We start from the raw sequence: 20949 nt of genomic DNA on the forward strand, positions 1-20949 counted from the left end.
TACTCTGTGATCTTAGCAAAGCCTTTGACTGCATACCATCTAACACCCTACTTGCAAAACTGGAATTTTATGGCATACACAAGCCATCTTTGGATGTAATCGAATCATACTTACATAACAGGTGACAGTTTGTATCAATTAAAAATAGATGGTCCTCACTGAAGGAAGTTCAGATTGGAGTGCCTCAGGGCTCGGGCCTAGGTCCTTTTCTGTTCATCATTGCAATTAATTACTTACCTTACCATGTAGGAGCAAATTCAATTGTGTATTATGCAGATGATACAACATTGCTCAATACACACCATGAACACAACAGAACTGCATCAGGCAACACAGGAAAAACTAGAACTAGTAATGGATTGGTTTTCTTCTAATGAACTCCTGTGTAATCCTGATAAAACACAAGAACTAATTCTGGGTTTAACTACAGCTGTTGAAAGCAAATCAATAAAATTGTTAGGATTCCACATTGATTCAAAATTAAACTGGGAGGAACACATTAGCCATATCTGCAAGAGAATAGCAAGAGTGTGTTATCTCATCTGGAGACTGACAGATGTAGTCACTGATGAGTATCTAATGGTGGTATATTTTGGCCTGTTTCAGTCACAGATTTCCTACGGCATATTGTTATGGGGACATTCTTGCTTTGTCAGTGAAATTCTGAAAATTCAAAAAAAAGTAATCAGAATAATGAGCAAAGCTAAGCCCAAGGAACACTGCCGCCCCCTCTTTATCAAGCACATGGTATTAACTGTTGTGAATCCATGCATCTACACAGCACTGCTTTATGTCGAAAGCAACTTAAATGAGTTCGAGACCAGAGAGAACATACATCCCCACAACACCAGAGGCAAACTGAACTTTGACATACCAAGACACAGACTCACAAAGACTGCAAACTCACACAAAACAATGAGTTTAAAACTCTTCAATAAACTTCCAGAATCTGCTCGGTCACTGACCAGTAATATTTTCAAATGTAAAGTTTATGACTGGTTACTCAAACACCCATTTTATAAGATAACAGAATATTTTGAAATAATCATTGACATTAGTATATAAGAATATTCCTAAAAGAAAAGGAATTAAATTGTAAAAACTTTACTGTAAAGTTATTGTTAATTGTATATTTAATGTTCAGACCTATTCCACTGTAAGTGGTCAATGGTGAATAAACTGAATACACTTTGTCTGCTGAGGTTACTTCCTACCTTGGTAGAACATAGTATATGAAAATCACAACTTGTGGCATAACCTGTGTCACTTGTACATTAAATTCTATATCAGCATTTTGGAGTACTTGTACATGCTCTAGTGGGACTACACCTGTGTTGAGGCTCTCATCACTGTTCATTAGAGACTACTGTGTAATGAAGGTAGGCTTTGCAGAGAATAATATCGGTTGGCTGTGTGGTGCCCTCTATGTGACCTATGTAATACATAAAGCAATTATGGTCTCTAACAAAATTTAAAATTCGCATAAGAATAAAATAAAATAAAATTAAATAATTACTTATTGCTCCTGCATATGTCTTTTAGAGGCACGGGATTGTGCTGTATGCACTTCATTGTTGACACTTCCAAATAATGCGATAGGCATAAGTATGTACCATTTTTTTCTCTTTTAATTTTTAAAAATATCTTTTAAACTTTGTGTCCCTAATTGTAATATTCTTATCTGACTTCTACTAATTAATGTTGTATTTTCCTGTACAGCCGTCTGAAGAAGGCACTAACTGCCTGAAACTGGTCTAGAAATTAAATTGCTTTTATGTAGCTGGTTGCTTATTATTTCATTATATAATAAAGTAAAATAAAATTCAAGTAAAATTACAGACTTTGCTGTACTGACTTACTGCCATATTTAGTAGTTAACATTAGAATATATAAAAATGTCAGATTCACTCCTTGTGAGCTAATTAATTTGTTAATCTTTAAAAGCATAACTAAAATCAGTTTCATAAAATTTTTCGTAGAAGTTACTGTAGGTAGGAGGAACACGATGTATGCTGTGGTTTTGAATTGATTTGAATATTGGTTCTTTTATACATATGTTAATGATAGTGATCAGGTATGTGGCTTCTAATACTTATTGAATAGTTCATAGATCATGCCAAATATCACCAAGCTAGATCATTGTTCATTGGTATGATTTGCCACCCCCCCCCCCCCCCCCCCCCTCCATGAACCATGGACCTTGCCGTTGGTGGGGAAGCTTGCGTGCCTCAGCGATACAGATAGCCGTACCGTAGGTGCAGCCACAACGGAGGGGTACCTGTTGAGAGGCCAGACAAACATGTGGTTCCTGAAGAGGGGCAGCAGCCTTTTCAGTAGTTGCAGGGGCAACAGTCTGGATGATTGACTGATCTGGCCATGTAATACGAACCAAAACGGCCTTGCTGTACTGGTACTGCGAATGGTTGAAAGCAAGGGGAAACTACAGCAGTAATTTTTCCCGAGGGCATGCAGCTCTACTGTATGGTTAATGATGATGGCGTCCTCATGGGTAAAATATTCCGGAGGTAAAATAGTCCCCCATTCGGATCTCCGGGCGGGGACTACTCAAGAGGACGTCGTTATCAGGCGAAAGAAAACTGGCATTCTACGGATCGGAGCATGGAATGTCAGATCCCTTAATCGGGCAGGTAGGTTAGAAAATTTAAAAAGGGAAATGGATAGGTTAAATTTAGATATAGTGGGAATTAGTGAAGTTCGGTGGCAGGAGGAACAAGACTTTTGGTCAGGTGAATACAGGGTTATAAATACAAAGTCAAATAGGGGTAATGCAGGAGTAGGTTTAATAATGAATAAAAAAATAGGAATGCAGGTAAGCTACTACAAACAGCTTAGTGAACGCATTATTGGGGCCAAGATAGACACGAAGCCCGCGCCTACTACAGTAGTACAAGTTTACATGCCAACTAGCTCTGCAGATGACAAAGAAATTGAAGAAATGTGTGATGAAATAAAAGAAATTATTCAGATAGTAAAGGGAGACGAAAATTTAATAGTCATGGGTGATTGGAATTCGGTAGTAGGAAAAGGGAGAGAAGGAAACGTAGTAGGTGAATATGGATTGGGGCTAAGAAATGAAAGAGGAAGCTGCCTAGTAGAATTTTGCACAGAGCACAACTTAATCATAGCTAACAATTGGTTCAAGAATCATAAAAGAAGGTTGTATACATGGAAGAAGCCTGGAGACACTAGAAGGTATCAGGTAGATTATATAATGATAAGACAGAGATTTAGGAACCAGGTTTTAAATTGTAAGACATTTCCAGGGGGAGGTGTGGACTCTGACCACAATCTATTGGTTATGAACTGTAGATTAAAACTGAAGAAACTGCAAAAAGGTGGGAATTTAAGGAGATGGGACCTGGATAAACTGGCTAAACCAGAGGTTGTACAGAGTTTAAGGGAGAGCATAAGGGAACAATTGACAGGAATGGGGGAAAGAAATACAGTAGACGAAGAATGGGTAGCTTTGAGGGATGAAGTAGTGAAGGCAGCAGAGGATCGAGTAGGTAAAAAGACGAGGGCTAGTAGAAATCCTTGGGTAACAGAAGAAATATTGAATTTAATTGATGAAAGGAGAAAATATAAAAATGCAATAAATGAAGCGGGCAAAAAGGAATACAAACATCTCAAAAATGAGATTGACAGGAAGTGCAAAATGGCTAAGCAAGGATGGCTAGAGGACAAATGTAAGGATGTAGAGGCTTATCTCACTAGGGTTAAGATAGATACTGCCTACAGGAAAATTAAAGAGACCTTTGGAGAAAAGAGAACCACTTTTTTGAATATCAAGAACTCAGATGGAAACCCAGTTCTAAGCAAAGAAGGGAACGCAGAAAGGTGGAAGGAGTATATAGAGGGTCTATACAAGGGCGATGTATTTGAGGACAATATTATGGAAATGGAAGAGGATGTAGATGAAGATGAAATGGGAGATGTGATACTGCGTGAAGAGTTTGACAGAGCACTGAAAGACCTGAGTCGAAACAAGGCCCCAGGAGTAGATAACATTCCATTAGAACTACTGACAGCCTTGGGAGAGCCAGTCCTGACAAAACTCTACCATCTGGTGAGAAAGATGTATGAGACAGGCGAAATTCCCTCAGACTTCAAGAAGAATATAATAATTCCAATCCCAAAGATGTGAAAATTACCGAACTATCAGTTTAATAAGCCACGACTGCAAAATACTAACGCGAATTCTTTACAGACGAATGGAGAAACTAGTAGAAGCTGACCTCGGGGAAGATCAGTTTGGATTCCGTAGAAATGTTGGAACACGTGAGGCAATACTGACCCTACGACTTATCTTGGAAGCTAGATTAAGGAAAGGCAAACCTACGTTTCTAGCATTTGTAGACTTAGAGAAAGCTTTTGACAATGTTGACTGGAATACTCTCATTCAAATTCTGAAGGTGGCAGGTGTAAAATACAGGGAACGAAAGGCTATTTACAATTTGTACAGAAACCAAATGGCAGTTATAAGAGTTGAGGGGCATGAAAGGGAAGCAGTGGTTGGGAAGGTAGTGAGACAGGGTTGTAGCCTCTCCCCAATGTTATTCAATCTGTATATTGAGCAAGCAGTGAAGGAAACAAGAGAAAAATTCGGAGTAGGTATCAAAATCCATGGAGAAGAAATAAAAATGTTGAGGTTTGCCGATGACATTGTAATTCTGTCAGAGACAGCAAAGGACTTGGAAGAGCAGTAGCGTCTTGAAAGGAGGATATAAGATGAACATCAACAAAAGCAAAATGAGGATAATGGAATGTAGTAGAATTAAGTCGGGAGATGCTGAGGGTATTAGATTAGGAAATGAGACACTTAAAGTAGTAAAGCAGTTTTGCTATTTGGGGAGCAAAATAACTGATGATGGTCGAAGTAGAGAGGATATAAAATGTAGACTGGCAATGGCAAGGAAAGCGGTTCTGAAGAAGAGAAATTTGTTGACATCGAGTATAGATTTAAATGTCAGGAAGTCATTTCTGAAAGTATTTGTATGGAGTGTAGCCATGTATGGAAGTGAAACATGGACAATAAATAGTTTGGACAAGAAGAGAATAGAAGCTTTCGAAATGTGGTGCTACAGAAGAATGCTGAAGATTAGATGGGTAGATCACATAACTAATGAGGAGGTATTGAATAGGATTGGGGAGAAGAGAAGTTTGTGGCACAACTTGACTAAAAGAAGGGATTTATTGGTAGGACATGTTCTGAGGCATCAAGGGATCACCAATTTAGCATTGGAGGGCAGTGTGGAGGGTAAAAATCGTAGAGGGAGACCAAGAGATGAATACACCAAGCAGATTCAGAAGGATGTAGGTTGCAGTAGGTACTGGGAGATGATGAAGCTTGCACAGGATAGAGTAGCATGGAGAGCTGCATCAAACCAGTCTCAGGGCTGAAGACCACAACAACAACAAATGATTTGCCAGAGTGTAACATATGTGGAAAGTATTGTTCTCTGTGCCCCTCCATGCAGATTTTTAATTATAAGTTCAATAAAAATAAGATACTGAATTGCTGTTATTAATGTACAGGCATCTAAACCAATACTGCTTGAAAAAAATTACTTAGGTTCAATATTATAACCATCATACTCATACAGTATTATGCCAATGGCTGCTACATATTGGCAAGATCTGCTACATTTCACAAAAAGAAAACTGTAGTCATTCACGCAATACACACACACCCACAGTGAGAGATGTTGTGGTGTAATTACATTACAGGCCCGTGATTATTGAGGGTGATGAGTGAGGACATCTTCTCAAAGTGAACGATACTTATTTGTTTCTCTCATTTCTCAGTTTTGTGACCACAGTAGGTCAGCACGGCAGTTACATATTTACAGCTTCATCAAGATGGTAGAGTCTGCCACACTGCTGTCAAAATCATCACTCTTACATGAAAGATTGCAGACTGTTTCATTTCACTTCTTGGTGACCAAAACTGGCCAGTTTGACCCTGCAGCTTATCAACATTTTTTTTAAATCAAAAGTTTATTTTTCATTTTTGGAAAAGCATGGTTTAGCACACAGCTGTGTTACAATTAATTAAACAACTAGTTTTGGTTAGAAATGGATTCCTAGATATAATGTGACATCATTACTCAGATGCATGACAGATCAGAACTGCTAACCAGCATTGTACCAAAAACCAACAGGTGAAATCCACCTATAACACCGGTGTGCATGTGGCACACAGTAGGTAATTCTACACATTCTAGGTACAAAATATGCGCATTAATATTGATGTTATGAATACAACAAAAAATATGTGTTTTGCTTGCAGCTATTGTCTTTTGATCTTTAGCATCAGTCCTTATTCATTATTCTTCAGGCATCTGAAACTATGTATGTTTTTATATTTCACCCTTCCTGTATTTTGAGACGTCAGTTTTACTAATTCTTGTGATTTTGTTTGATGTCTGAACTGAATTTTATTATGATACTGGGTGTTTTAAAGAATGGTTTATACAAAATAACTTTAGGTAAATTTCAGAAAGGGTCCTTTGATAAGATGGAAAAGCCTGTACATTTTCCCTTTTTATCTTGGCCAACTGCTTTGCCCCTGATTAATTCAGTGAAAATGGGACATTTATGTGTAACTTCCCTTTTGTTTATTCTCTTTCAGTTTCATTTTTGTAAATATTTCAGTCACCCTTATGCAATAAATTTTGGCGAATTTGCTTGTATTTGTAGGAACACAATGTTCGTGTAATGCTGGTGTTCATGGTAGGTGTTTACTGCCTTGGGGACATCTAGTGTGTGTGATTTTAACTATGATGTAAGGCATATTTTTATGTCTAATATTTTGTGTCCTGCTGTGGGAGGCATCCTAAGGGACTGTATGAACAAACAGTTAGGTAGGTTCTCTAACATTTACTTGACCAAAAAGTGAATACTTGAGGCACTTTGCTGCTACAGATAGTTCAAAGAGCTGAAATTTTGTTTATAGCCTTTCAATTCTTGTGTTCGCAATGGAATACTCAAAGTCTGCTGTGCGAGAGCAAAGTGGGTGCTGGAGCTTATTCACCACTTGATTTAGATCTGTTGATTTTATTTAATTCTAAAGCCAACACCTTGTCCAATTTAAGTCCTAATTATTTTCTTTTAAAGGCAATCTCTTCTTTATGAATTTTCCCAGTGGATAATGCAATCTGCTGATTCATATGCATTTGCCAGACAAAAGTTGCTCACAAGTTCTTTGAGTTGGGTGTTAATATTGGTTTAGTTGGTTTTGGTAGCATATTGAAGGAATAAATGTTGTTGAACCTAATCCACTGTTCCTGCAGCCTCTGCAAGTGTCTCCTGCAGCAGGAGACAAAGCATTAGACAGAAAATATGCCGTAGACCACAACTAAAGTCCCAAAAACCAGTGACACCAAAGAAATAACAATGATGTCCATAGTGAAGTAAAGCATATCAAGGAAAATGTTTAGCTGTTATGCATGAACTTTCTAACCTCACTGTTATGTTATTGTAATTTGTCATCCAGTGTGAGCTTTAGTTTTGTTTGACTTGTTACACATAAAAAACAACTTCTTTAATGTCCATGGTATTTGCAAAATCTTTCATGCTATAATATTTCCAGTCATTTTAGTGTGAGTGTAATAAGGAGACTCTTCTACTGAAATTACTGTTTCACATCACCTAAACTTTCTTTTGGTTACTTTATTAAAATATGACAAAATTTCAGAATACAAAACATTTGTCTGTTACTAAACATCATTTACACATTTTTACCATGAAGGAAAATGTGCAGCAGTGCATCTTAAAACAGAACTACACCTTATTCATGTATTCTGTTGTACATGCTGTGAGATCCATTTCTGTCAAACTCTTCTGATGCAGTAAAAGTTGATGGACTCAAACAGATTCTCCTTAATTACTCATTACAGTAATTATTAGTAACTCTAATGCAACAACTTATGGACAATAATCTTCACTGTTTATTCAACAACTCACACTCATTGCTTGTTACAAGCAAGCTTTTAACATGAACATACAAAAGAGCCTTAATGCTGTTGACATTCTTGTCCTTCAGACATATGTCTCATCAGTATTTCTGGGAGCAATGTACGGTGTAGACGTCTGTTTGCTTCAATTGTGGGTGACGTCAGGTGCAGCTTGACTAAACTCAGTGCTGCACAAAAGCCCAAAAGGAATATCTCAAACAGGCAAACAACAATGACATCAACAGCACAAGAAAAAATAATCTAAAGAAACTATGATCCCAACTAGGCATAACTTTAATCCTCAAGCTCCTCTTCTCACTAACTCAAAACTCGTCACACTTTTTCATTTATATGTTGCTACAGTACGTGATTTTCCCACCAGACCACTACCTCCATCAGAATTATTACTTATAAAATCCTCGTAAATCTTGTACCCTCACAAATGTGTTGTTATCCTACGTGTAAAGAACAAAGAATTATTTAACTGTAGTGCTTTTTATAAAAATATCAAAATGCCACTATTAATAATATTGAAGTTCATATGTTATTTAAGATGTACAGTTAGTTTTTAAGATATAAAGCTTAATCTAGTATTAAGTTGTGTGCTTCATATGAGATAACTGAAACTGTTGCATTAAGTCCTGAATCATTGTGTTAAAAGAGGACAGAGGGATTTGATTTACCTCCAATGTATAATGTATCTCAAGCTCCATGATCTAGTGCTTAGTGTTGCCACCTAGTAAGGCCTAGGTTCTGTGTTGTATTCAAGATGACCACCATTGATAAGTGAAGAATAAGAGTGTATCTTAAAACATGTAAAACAACAGAATAAATCTAGTGTTGAGTTGAGTTTTCATGGTTTGTTTTCTGTGCACTTTATGCCAGTGCAGAATATGACAGATAATTGCATTTTGTCATCATATCACAAGCGAACATAAGATAAATGTGATTTCTTGTGATGAATAACTGCATAATTTGTGTCCTGAGCACAGTTATGTATCTCTGATGGCACTGAGTGGATACAAAGAGCCTTAATGCTGTTGGGGCACAGGTAGAGGTGGCTTGTGTAAGTGTAAATTAAATGCAGTGAAATTACGGAAATGAAAAGTTGAAATGGACTTACCATTTATTTATAATGAAAAATTTGTGACCCCCTGCAACATCAATACACAGCTGTGCACAACTAAGCATATTTGATACACTTGATGTCAAGTTTGGGTATTGTTGGGTGTAACTTCACGTTTGATGTTGTCTTTCATTTTCTATACTGTGTGTGGATAGACCTTGCTCTTCAAGTATCCCCACAGGAAGAAATCACATTGTTAGATCTGGTGAATGTGGTGGCCATAAATGTTTGCTGACAGTTTGTTCCCCAGTGAAGACATTGTGGACTTGTTCCATGGTTACATTAGATGCAGGCGTGTTGCTGGAAGAAGCAGTATTGTCTTTCATATTCAATAAGCTGAGCACAAAAGTATCGAAAATTTCCATACATGCAATCGTGTTGAGGATAGACTCAGAAAATATCGGTCCAAATGATACACATTACTGTTACATCATACCAAACACTGATTTTTTGATCATGGAGTGATTGCTGACACACAGTGGTAGGATTCTCCATTGCCTAGTACCTCGGGTTCTGTGAATTCGAGACTGGAAAGATGAAACCATTCTTTGTCACTCATGATGTAATGGAAAAGTCTAACAGATATCATTGATGATATTAAAACATGATACACAGTAATCTACATGTTTCTGACTGTCCTCCTGCAACTGCTAAAGAACTGTCACACGATATGGCTTCAAATTAAGACTTTTCCATATCTGTTGGAAACTACTCCTAATTACATGCACCTGTTGGGACAGTTTATGTGTAGACTTCTTTGGGCTCTATAGGTGCTCCAATTTTTATACAGGCTCTGTATTGCTTGCTTTGCTGGTAGTCCCCCTATCTGGGTATTTGACCTCGAAAATTTTGTCAGTTTCCTTAATTGAATTTGTTTTCCCATTTGGTTCCACAGTTTCAATTCTCTATTCTATTGAGAGTGTCACTTTGCAGACCACAAAGAGAAATGTCTAACTTCATTGCTGAAATAAACTGAAATGCTGACAGAAGAATGTTAATAATCAATTATTACATTAAACTGTCCACTGTTGTAACTATTTACTCTATATCAGAAATCAAATATTGCATTCAAATTCAAAGGGGAGGTGGGCTACTTTTAATTGCACTGCCCTGTAATGCAGAATGCTTGATTAACTTCATAACTATAATTCTCTTCAAAGTCAAGTATATCAGTGTGCATATTTTATGTTCTTAGATGTTGATTAACATGAATAACGTTTATGTTGTGAATTCTTCATTCTAGGACTGAAGATGAAATTGGAGAAGACAACTTGAAAAATGTTGAGGTTCCACCAGACCTGAGTGAAAAGTTTCAGAAGATGGATGAAGATTTTATTAAAGATTGATTTCATTTGATGAAATGTCTTGGACTTTGCTTCAGTCCTCTGAGGTGATTGGGTTGCATGTGCACTGTAGTGCACTCTGCAGTGAGATGTGCTGTAACAACACCACTAATTATTCATCATGAAAGAACAGTTTTAAACAAATTTTATTTTGTATTGAGTTGTGAAATTGTGATACAATAAAATTTATTTACATGTTTTAATAAAGTCTTTATTTTTTGAAACTTATTGTACTCTTTTTGTCACAATTTCTGCTATTTATTGAAATATCAGGTATTTGGTAGAGGGTGTTATAGACATTGCTGGAGGTATAGTGCTTGCAATGTGTTGATTTTATAGGCTTCATTTGATCATAAAGAAGTGATTTTCTGTATATTTATCTGAGTTTATGATTTATGTTTCATACAGATTAATGAAGAGACTCCCACGATGAAAAATAAGCAGCAAAGAGCTTAGCACTGTGCTTTCTGAGAAGATGGATGTCACCTTATTTTGTTAACGTCTATTGCACACAGTCATACTCATCTTATGTTAGGCTTTTAATGGTGTTAGGTGTCCGCCCCAGTACTGAGTGGTCAGCGTGACGGATTGCCGTCCTCTGGGCCCGGGTTCGATTCCCGGCGGGGGCGGAGATTTTCTCCGCTCTGGGACTGGGTGTTGTGTTGTGTTCATCATCATTTCATCCCCATCCGGCGTGCAGGTCGCCCAATGTGGCGCCGACTGTAATAAGACCTGCGATATGGCGGCCGGACCTGCCCCGCGAGGGGCCTCCCGGCCAATGACGCCAAACGCTCATCATCAATGGTGTTAGGTGTTGGAAATGGGCTATGAATAAGAGATGATTTTAGAAAGAGAGAGAGAGAGAGATAGAGAAAGAGGGGGGGGGGGGGGGAGGATGCACAGGTATTGTGATATGAATATCCTTTTCCAAAGATCATCATTTGTGGAAGATTAGAATTTTTGGTACCTCTGCTTATCATCAGCAATAAAAAGGACATGAAAAATTAGTGTGAATTTTTCAGCAAAAACACTTTCTTTTAAACAACAGGTCTCTGATAGTGCCAACTATTTATATATTTTTCATCATGAAATCAGATCACTGCTCTAGAATTTTCAAATGTGGATATTTACCAAAATTTCATTTAATTCTGTCAAAATAACTATCACCTGAAACATATCAAGGTGGAATAGTTCCACTGGCTTTAAATATGTGTCACGCACAAAGCCACAGTCAGTCTGTGGTGAGTATTGAGTCAGTACAGTTAGTACAATCACAGTCAATTAGTTTCTTCACTCAGTCAGGACATAAATGTTCAATACATGAACTTTTGAGTCAGTCAGTTGACAGCTAACAGTCAATGAGTACAATTACCATGTCACAATGAGTACAGTCAGTATACACAGACAAGCATTAACTACGAACAGCCCCCTGTTAAATTTTGTTAGGGTCCTCAGAGCCTATATGGGTAGATATGCTGTAATGTGAGATTTGTACACTTCAGTACAATTAACTAAGCTGATCAAAGCATTCAAGAACAATAAAATGGAATGAAGTGAAAATTAAACTCAACTGTATCATCATGTATGATTAATAATATTGTGAGAAGAATACAGGGTGTTACAAAAAGGTACGGCCAAACTTTCAGGAAACATTCCTCACACACAAATAAAGAAAAGATGTTATTTAGACATGTGTCCGGAAATGCTTAATTTCCATGTTAGAGCTCATTTTAGTTTCTTCCACCTACACTCAATGGAGCACGTTATCATAATTTCATACGGGTTACTCTACCTGTGCTGCTAGAACATGTGCCTTTACAAGTACGACACAACATGTGGTTCATGCATGATGGAGCTCCTGCACATTTCAGTCGAAGTGTTAGTACGCTTCTCAACAACAGATTCGGTGACCGATGGATCGGTAGAGGCGGACCAATTCCATGGCCTCCACGCTGTCCTGAACTCAGCCCTCTTGACTTTCATTTACGGGGGCATTTGAAAGCTCTTGTCTACGCAACCCTGGTACCAAATGTAGAGACTCTTCGTGCTCATATTGTGGATGGCTGTGATACAATAGGCCATTCTCCAGGGCTGCATCATCGCATCAGGGATTCCATGCGACGGAGGCTGGATGCATGTATCCTCGGTAACGGAGCACATTTTGAACATTTCCTGTAACAAAGTGTTTGAAGTCATGCTGGTACGTTCTGTTGCTGTGTGTTTCCATTCCATGATTAATGTGATTTGAAGAGATGTAATAAAATGAGCTCTAACATGGAAAGTAAGCATTTCCGGACACATGTCCACATAACATATTTTCTTTCTTTGTGTGTGAGGAATGTTTCCTGAAAGTTTGGCCGTACCTTTTTGTAACACCCTTTATATTGCTACTTGCTGCTAGGATGACACAGTGAATTGCAGACAGGCACAACAAAAAGACTGTTACATGTTCGACACACACACACACACACACACACACACACACACACACACACACACACACACACACACACACACACGAACGATCGCCATCTCCAGCTATTCTGGCTGGAGCGGCTTGTATGAATATGTGTGTGCTTTCCATTCTGAAGAAGGCTTTGTGTGAAAGTTCAAATGTGTAACAGCCTTTTCGTTGTGCATGTATGTAACTCAACATATCATCATTACGAGTAGCAGTCTAGCCTTTTAATAGTACTGTTGATATTCCAACCTGGACTTTCCATTTTTTGTCTTTTAATAAACACATGGCAATCGTGAAGAAAATTACAGTATATATGGGGCACCAAAACAGGTTAGTAATTTCCCATATTATTGAATTTATAATTTTGTAGCATGGATTTTCACATTCAGTCTTTCACAAACTCGAACTTACAATTTGTCAATTTACATCACTGTGGCTTAGACAGAGCAAAACTGTCAGTTTCCATATTGGCTATGGAATATCTGTCATTACGCCTTTTTGAATTTTAAAAATCAGAAATCTGACGAAATGCAAGTACTCGACTGCAGCAAGCACGCTCTGAAGCATTCTCTCTCTCTCTCTCTCTCTCTCTTTCTCTCTTTCTCTCTCTCCCCCCCCCCCTCCCCCCCATATAGAGGGTGATGTCAGTATGTGCCTAAATTTATTTGTGGTCCACTTTTTCATCTTTTGGTCGCATTTTTTGCTTTGCTTAGCATCTAAAATATTGACTGTTTACTTTAGGTAATAAAATTTGATTTAGTATAGATAGAAATATTATCATTTTGTCTTGATGCCAAGACCTGCAAAATTTGGTCTTGACCTTATTAAGTCCATGAACCAAATAAAAATGTGGTTCAACGACTTTCCTAAATAAAATTGTGATATAAGTTTTGTTTTGAATAAAATATTTATTAACTTCAAGCCTTGTAAATAAACTGAATATAAGAGTGTAGCCAGTTGCAGCAAGACTTTCTACTGTTAATGCTACTACTCAAATTTTGTAGTCTTAGAGATCTGTTGTAAATGAATGAAAATTGCATGTCAAATATGTGAGATAGTAGTTTATAAACATCTGATTTTGCTTCTGAAAGAAGAGGCACCCCAGATTTTTGTTTGCCTGAAGAGACAAAGTAGAGGCATAGGTCCATGGAAAGAATTGGTACTCTATTTCAAAAATGGGACTGCTCTGCAACAGAACTAAGAATATTACTTTTTGTTTCACAGTGAAAAAGAATATGGGCACAAAGTAAATTGGAGGATGAGTCTGTGTGCACTCATTGTGGTATTGCCTGTATCAGTCCTGACGAATTCTGCTGTAGTATTCAGTGGTTAGTAAAATGAAATATACTATGCAGCGTCATATTTATGTGCTTATGCATTACTTAATGCTTCCTCTGTGTGATGATTGATTGTTTTTATTTGTTCTACATTTGTGTTTTGTCATGAATTTCCAAATATTATTGAAAAGGCAAAAGCCCAATGAAGTACTTTCTAATAGGCACTTGTCAAATACTTGTCTCACAAGTTATAAAAATTACATGCACATTGAAACCCATAATAATAAATCAAGCGATTTTGGACAAGGCTCCAGTGTGTCATTAAGATTGATCACCTTGTACATTGACAAAATGGTTCGAGTTTGGAAAGCAGAGGCACCTGCTGTCAGCTAAGTCAGCAGAAGACAGTGAATACCCTCTTATTCACAGGTGTACAAGCAGTTTTAGCAATCTTAGAAGATGACCTCCGAAAGTCAGTTTATTTGCCAACCGAAATTTCTGAAAGATAATTGCAAGATCTCACCATCAAAAAACTGAGATGATGGCATTTCAGTTGAAAGATTCCTTTAACCGAAAATCAGCGCCTTTAGTGTAATATTATAACAAGTCATACACTTGAAATGATTTGAGTACACAGTATATCCACAACAAGCTCAGGCTGATGGGGGTAGCTGCTGGGAGCAGCGGGAGGTGTGTCTTGCCTCTGCATTAGGGCTGAGCAGTGAGGGGTTGGCAGTGTCAGCTGCTTCCCACAATGCCGGCACCATTAATCTTAGAAAATGTACAGTTGTATACTGATCATCCAGAACATTATGTCCACTAGTCTAATAGCCGAGATGTCTACCCTTGGCCCAGATAACAGTGGTGACGCATCATGGATTGAAAGCAATGAGGCCTTGGTAGATCACTGGATGGAGTTGGCAGCACATCTGCACACACAAGTCACCTAATTCCTGTAAAATCTAGGGAGGGGCAGTAAGCTCTGGCGCCATGTTCAATCACATCCCAGATGTGTTCAGTCGTGTTCAGATCTGGCGAGCTACGGTGGCCACCACATCTATTAGAGCTTGGTGCTGTGTTCCTGGAAACACTCCCTTACACTCCTGGTCTTGTGACGTGGCACACTATCCCGGTGAAATATGCCACTGCCTTCAGGAAACCTGATCGTTATGAAGGGGAGTGCATGTCCTGCGACCAGAGTATGATACTTCTTGGCCATCATGGTGCCTTGCACGGGCTACACTGAATGCGGAGGTGAATGTTCCCCAGAGGATAATGGAGCCACCTCCAGCTTGTCTTGGCATTACAGGTTTCAAGGAGCTGTTCCCTTGGAAGATGATAGATTCACACCCTCCCACTGGCATGATAAAAAAGGTGTTGGGATTCATCAGAACATGCAACTCTCTGCCTCTGTGCTAACATCCAGTGCCAATGGTCATTTGCCCATCTCAGTCATAGGTGCTGATGTGGTGTTAACATTGGGATGAACATGGGTTGTTGGCTGCAGAGGCCAATCATTAAGAGTGTTTGGTACAGTGTGTGTTCAGACACACTTGTACTCTGCCCAGCATTAAAGTCTGATGTTAGTTTCACTACAGTTCTCCACCTGTCCTGTTTTACCACCCCATCCAGCTTACGATGTCTGACATCTGTAATGAGGAGTGGCCATTAACCCCACAATGTGTGGACGTGGTTTTGCCTTTGTTTCACCAAGTATTGAAGACACTCACCACAATGTATTCGCAATAGTAGTTGCTTAGTCATGTCGACTGAAAAATCACCTGTGCATGCCTAGCCGTAAGATTCTACAGAACAACAGCAGGCTCAGCTAGTATAGAAGTTAGACATGGGAGGTAACGTGCAGAGATGAATCTCAGATGCAAGTAGCAGAAATTGGAACTCTAATTGCAGATAAGGGCGATTGTAGAATACATTATGTATGTAATGAGAATACTGTAAAAGAATTAAATAGCTACTCTGTAAGTGTTAAAATTAATGAATATAGAAGTTTGAAACATGGTGAGAATGAACAATAATCATGTCAAAATCAGCTCTATGTTGCACCTTTACAGGAAGGCACAGAGTGAGATACCCCAGAAAGAGGTAGACTGTTACACTGGAATTGCCGTGAATTAGTCTGTGAAGAAGAAGAAGAAGAAGAAGAAGAAGAAGAAAAAGAAGAGGCTCAGGGTCTGTAGTTAAAAAAAATCCTTTGTTTGAAAAATTCGATAATTACAGCAACTGATTAGTGTGGGAGGAGGACCTGTTGGCTTTTTCAAGGTGCTTTTCTCCTAACATAGTTAGTTACATGTTCTGTAGATCACTTGTACAGTTCTTTTACCGAAGTGATGTGAAACAAATCAATTTACAGGATATGTGTACGTGATTGGTGTGAACATCAATGATTACTTTATTACGCTAGTCCAACTCATTTAACCACACATAAAAATAAGATTTTTTTCCCTCTGGCTACCAGTTTTTAAGTACAAATTTGTTAGTGGGATTGCTGCATATTGAACTCTTTCCTGACCCACCAACTTCTTTAGTAATGGTAATAAAGGTCATTTTCCCTCTAATGTTGTAGGTACGGACTGTTCTTTTCAAATTGTGATGGATTATTTGTGAAGAATTTCATTAGCGAATATATGTGTTTTGAGGGTGCAAGTAGAATACCTAGCTCCTTGAAGAGGTACCTACATGACATCTGTGAGTGAACACCACATATTATTCTCACTTTTGTGGCCTATATCAATCCTTTCATGCTAAGTGATGAGGTATCCCAGAAAATTATCCCATTAGACATTATTGTGTAGAAATATGCAAAATGTTTCAGGAGGTTGATTCATTTGTTTCTGAGATTAGCAATGATGCAAAGGGTGAATACTACTGCTGAACTTAAGTAGTATGAGCAGCTCAGTAATATGCTTCTTCCAGTTCAGGTTTTCATCAATATGTTAGGGCCTACAGCTAAAAATTTAGAGCATTCTACCCCATTTAGTGACTACTGTTCTTGTACTACATCAAGCATCTGTGTAAGTATTTGTTTTCACAGAATGGATTGGTAGTCCAAGGCTCATATTGTTAAGCAAACAAGAAGTTGTAATAATACTTAGAAAGTGTATTTTTTGTGCAAATATACATTTTCTAAATGGAACAATGCCCATTGACATAAAGAAACTAAAAGTAGGGTAAATTAGAATTTCAGTATTGTTTGTTGCAGGATTCTAGTGCAATTCGTTTGTGAGATATCATACATTGATAAGTTGTTACACAAACACTTACAGAATACCAGTGGTAGCACACACTAGAGAACAATGCAACTGCATTCACTAGGTACATGAATTTTGACATAACAAGAAAACTGCCACTCACAGATTGTGTTCAAAATGACCACTGGCGTTGGCAATACAAGCTTCTGGCCTGATGTGGAACAGCTGCTGTGCACATGCTAGCATTTCAGCTGGGATGTCTGAGCAGGCTGCAGTAATATGTTGTTGCATATCGTTGAGTGTAGTTGGTATGTCCTTGTAGATTACGTTTTTCAGTCTTCAGGCATCAAATACAGGGAATGGGCCTACCAGGGTACAGGTCCTCTATGTCCAATCGTATGGCATGGAAACAATTCATGAAGACATGTAGTACTTCGTACACTATGGGTTGGACTGCCATCATGTGCTACCACCGACTCATTCCAGTCTGTAGAGGAATATCATCTAGCATCTGTGGGAGACAGTCTGTTAGAAGGCTGCAATACTTGTGCACGTTCAGTGTTCTATGTATGAAAAAGGGACCTATGAGTTGATGATTCGCTATCCAATACCAAACGTTTACACCCCATGGACTCTGACATTCCACATGATGAAGGCAATGGATTTGTCAATGGAATATCCTCTCGCATTGCCCATGTACAGAAGTTAACATGATTCTCATTTCCATGCAACTCTTGATAGAGAGAGATGGGACAGGGATGGAACCTATATTGATGGAGAATATATAGGACACTTGCCTGACTTACGCCACTTTCTTGCGTAACTGCGCGAGAGCCAACATGCAAATCAACTGCGACGACAGCAAGAACATTAATTTTTTTCCTCTTCTGTCGTCGCTTTGTTTTCTTCTGTTACATTGTCTATGTGTTGCACCACCACTTTCACGTGAGATGGTTGACGTTTATAGGAATATCTTGCCAGATACATTGTACAAGAAGAATGAACTGCATTTTTCCGACACTCTCCATACACCATGAGCATGTCGGCTTTTCCTGCATTGGTAAATCCCATCGTCCACTAACGACCTTTTTATTGAACTATCACCCACTAACTGATTAACAAGTCGCAGTGCACACAAAGAACACACAAGCACACTGTAAGCAAACACAACATTGTACCTAGCACTATGCAGGTTGAATGGTACTAACACGTGTTGGTGCGGAAACTTTTCAAAATACGATATCTCATGAACGACTCATACTAGAATCCTGTAATAGAAACCACTGACATTCTCATTTACCCAACTTGGACTGTCACAAATTAACTGACTAGCAAATGACAATGCACTTATAGAATACACATACACAGTGTAAGTAAACATAACAACATTGTACCTAGCGCCTATTCAGGCTGAACGGCACAGACAACTGTCGCTATGCAAACTTTGCACAATATGATATCTCGTAAACGACTTGCACTACAATCCTGCAACGAACACCATTGGCATTGTAATTTACCCTACTTTCAGTCTGTTCCATTAAAAAAGTGTGCTTGCACAAAAAAATCACTTCCTAAGTATTTTACAATCTGCTGATTGGCTAACAATACAGTCCCCCGGCCATCAATGCATGCTGTGAAAACTGCGCGTCAAATAGCACTTTTTATTTCCGCAATATTTGCAGGGCAAGTTTTAGGTTATTCACCCTGTATAATAATATGAAGTTTCGTTTTCTACAGTTCACAGCAATGCAGAAAGCAATAAAACCCGTGTGGCATGCAGTACCCACATTATTTGACGTACCAAATAAGCCAGTCCAACTCTGTGTGAAGAGGAAAGTGCCACAAAGGTGCAAAAGTCTGACAAAAACAATAAATCCTTCCTGCGGCCCAGTAGCGGCCAGTTCTCCAACTCTCCCTATATCAGTGCCGGAAACGTCAGAATCTTCAACACAAATTTACTTTTGACATTATGTGGTTAAATTAAGTGAAATTATTAGTGTCTTTCAAAAGTCAGCCCAGGTATGTCTTCCAATTTGTAACATGCTGAGCCATAATGGCGTATTGGGTTTCTGTTTAGTTGTGCGCAACCTATAAGTCGCGCCTGCTCGGCGAGTGCAGACAGAATTCGTGCCACAGGCCAGCTGGTGGTTGAGTAGTGCCTGGGAGACATTGGTCAGCACCTCGCTTCCAATAGGGGCAGCGTGGCTCAACGTAGGTTTCCTGCGGGTCGGTTGTGATGTCAGCTCCCGGTAGCTCTTAAAGCTTTAAAATTGCATTGTACTCATTTGAGCAAGTGCAGCACGAATCGTACTGAGCACAGGAAAGCATGAGGCATCAAATGAAAGAGAATTTGATTACGAATCCCGTGATATAAAGATATTATCTGAACATGATATACACACATCAAAAAAGTTTTGCATCAGCTCAGTTCCGAGAGTTCCGGAACCTGTACAGAAAATTGGAATAGAGATCAACATAAACATCATTTCCATCCTTTTTATTGCTCATGAAAACCACACATTGCATGTTGTACCACCATACAGTGAGACCTTCAGCGGTGGTGGTCCAGATTGCTGTACACACAGGTACCTCTAATAGCCAGTAGCATGCCCTCTTACATTGATGCATGCCTGTATTCATCGTGGCATACTATCAACAAGTTCATCAAGGTACTGTTGGTCCAGATTGTCCCACTCCTCAACGGCGATTCAGCGAGATCCCTCAGAGTGGTTGGTGGGTGATGTTGTCCACAATCAGCCCTTTTCAATCTATCCCAGGCATGTTCGATAGGGTTCATGTCTGGAGAACTTGCTGGCCACTCTAGTCGACAATGTCGTTATCCTGAAGAAAGTCATTCACAAAATGTGCACAATGGGGGCGCAAATTGTCGTCCATGAAGATGTATGCTTAGCCAACGTGCTGCCGACTGGTTGCACTGTCAGTCGGAGGATGACATTCACATATCGTTCGGCCGTCATGGCACTTTCCATGAACACCAGCGGCTTATGTCGGCCCTGCATAATGCCACCCCAAAACAGCAGGGAACCTCCATCCTGCTGCACTCCACTGGACAGTGTTTCTAAGGAGGCGTTCAGCCTGACCAGGTTGCCTCCAAACACATCTCTGACGATTGTCTGGTTGAAGGCATACGTGACACTCAGTGGTGAAGAGAACGTGGTGCCACTCCTGAGTGGTCCATTCGGCATGTTGTTGGGCCCACCAGTACCCCACTGCATGGTGTCGTGGTTGCAAAGATGGACTTCACCATGGACGTCGGGAGTGAAGTTGCTTGCACATCATGCAGCCTGTTGTGCACAGTTGAGTTGCAACATGATGTCCTGTGGCTGCATGAAAAGCATTATTCAAAATGGGTTCCTCCGAGCTATAATCCATAGGTAGCGATCATCCACTCCAGTAATAGCCCTTAGGCAGCCCGAGTGAGGCATGTCATCGACAGCTCCTGTCTCTCTGTATCTCCTCCATGTCTGAACAACATAACTTTGGTTCACTCCGAGACACCTGGACACTTCCCTTGTTGAGAGTCCTTCCTGGCACAA

The 20949-nt window shown here is 39.2% G+C and overlaps 1 protein-coding gene across 2 annotated transcripts in view; it reads left to right on the top strand.

The window, feature by feature from the left end:
* LOC124545383 (protein HGH1 homolog) overlaps positions 1–10673 on the top strand; it is an 80687-nt gene extending 70014 nt beyond the window's left edge. For both annotated transcript variants that reach the window (XM_047124293.1, XM_047124292.1), the window contains one exon: positions 10346–10673. In XM_047124293.1, the coding sequence (XP_046980249.1) occupies positions 10346–10448 (103 nt within the window). In that variant the 3' untranslated portion in view covers positions 10449–10673. The remainder of the gene's footprint in view (positions 1–10345) is intronic.
* The last annotated feature ends 10276 nt before the right edge of the window (positions 10674–20949 follow it).

This window comes from Schistocerca americana, chromosome 8 (assembly GCF_021461395.2).
Source record: "Schistocerca americana isolate TAMUIC-IGC-003095 chromosome 8, iqSchAmer2.1, whole genome shotgun sequence".
NCBI lineage: Eukaryota > Metazoa > Arthropoda > Insecta > Orthoptera > Acrididae > Schistocerca > Schistocerca americana.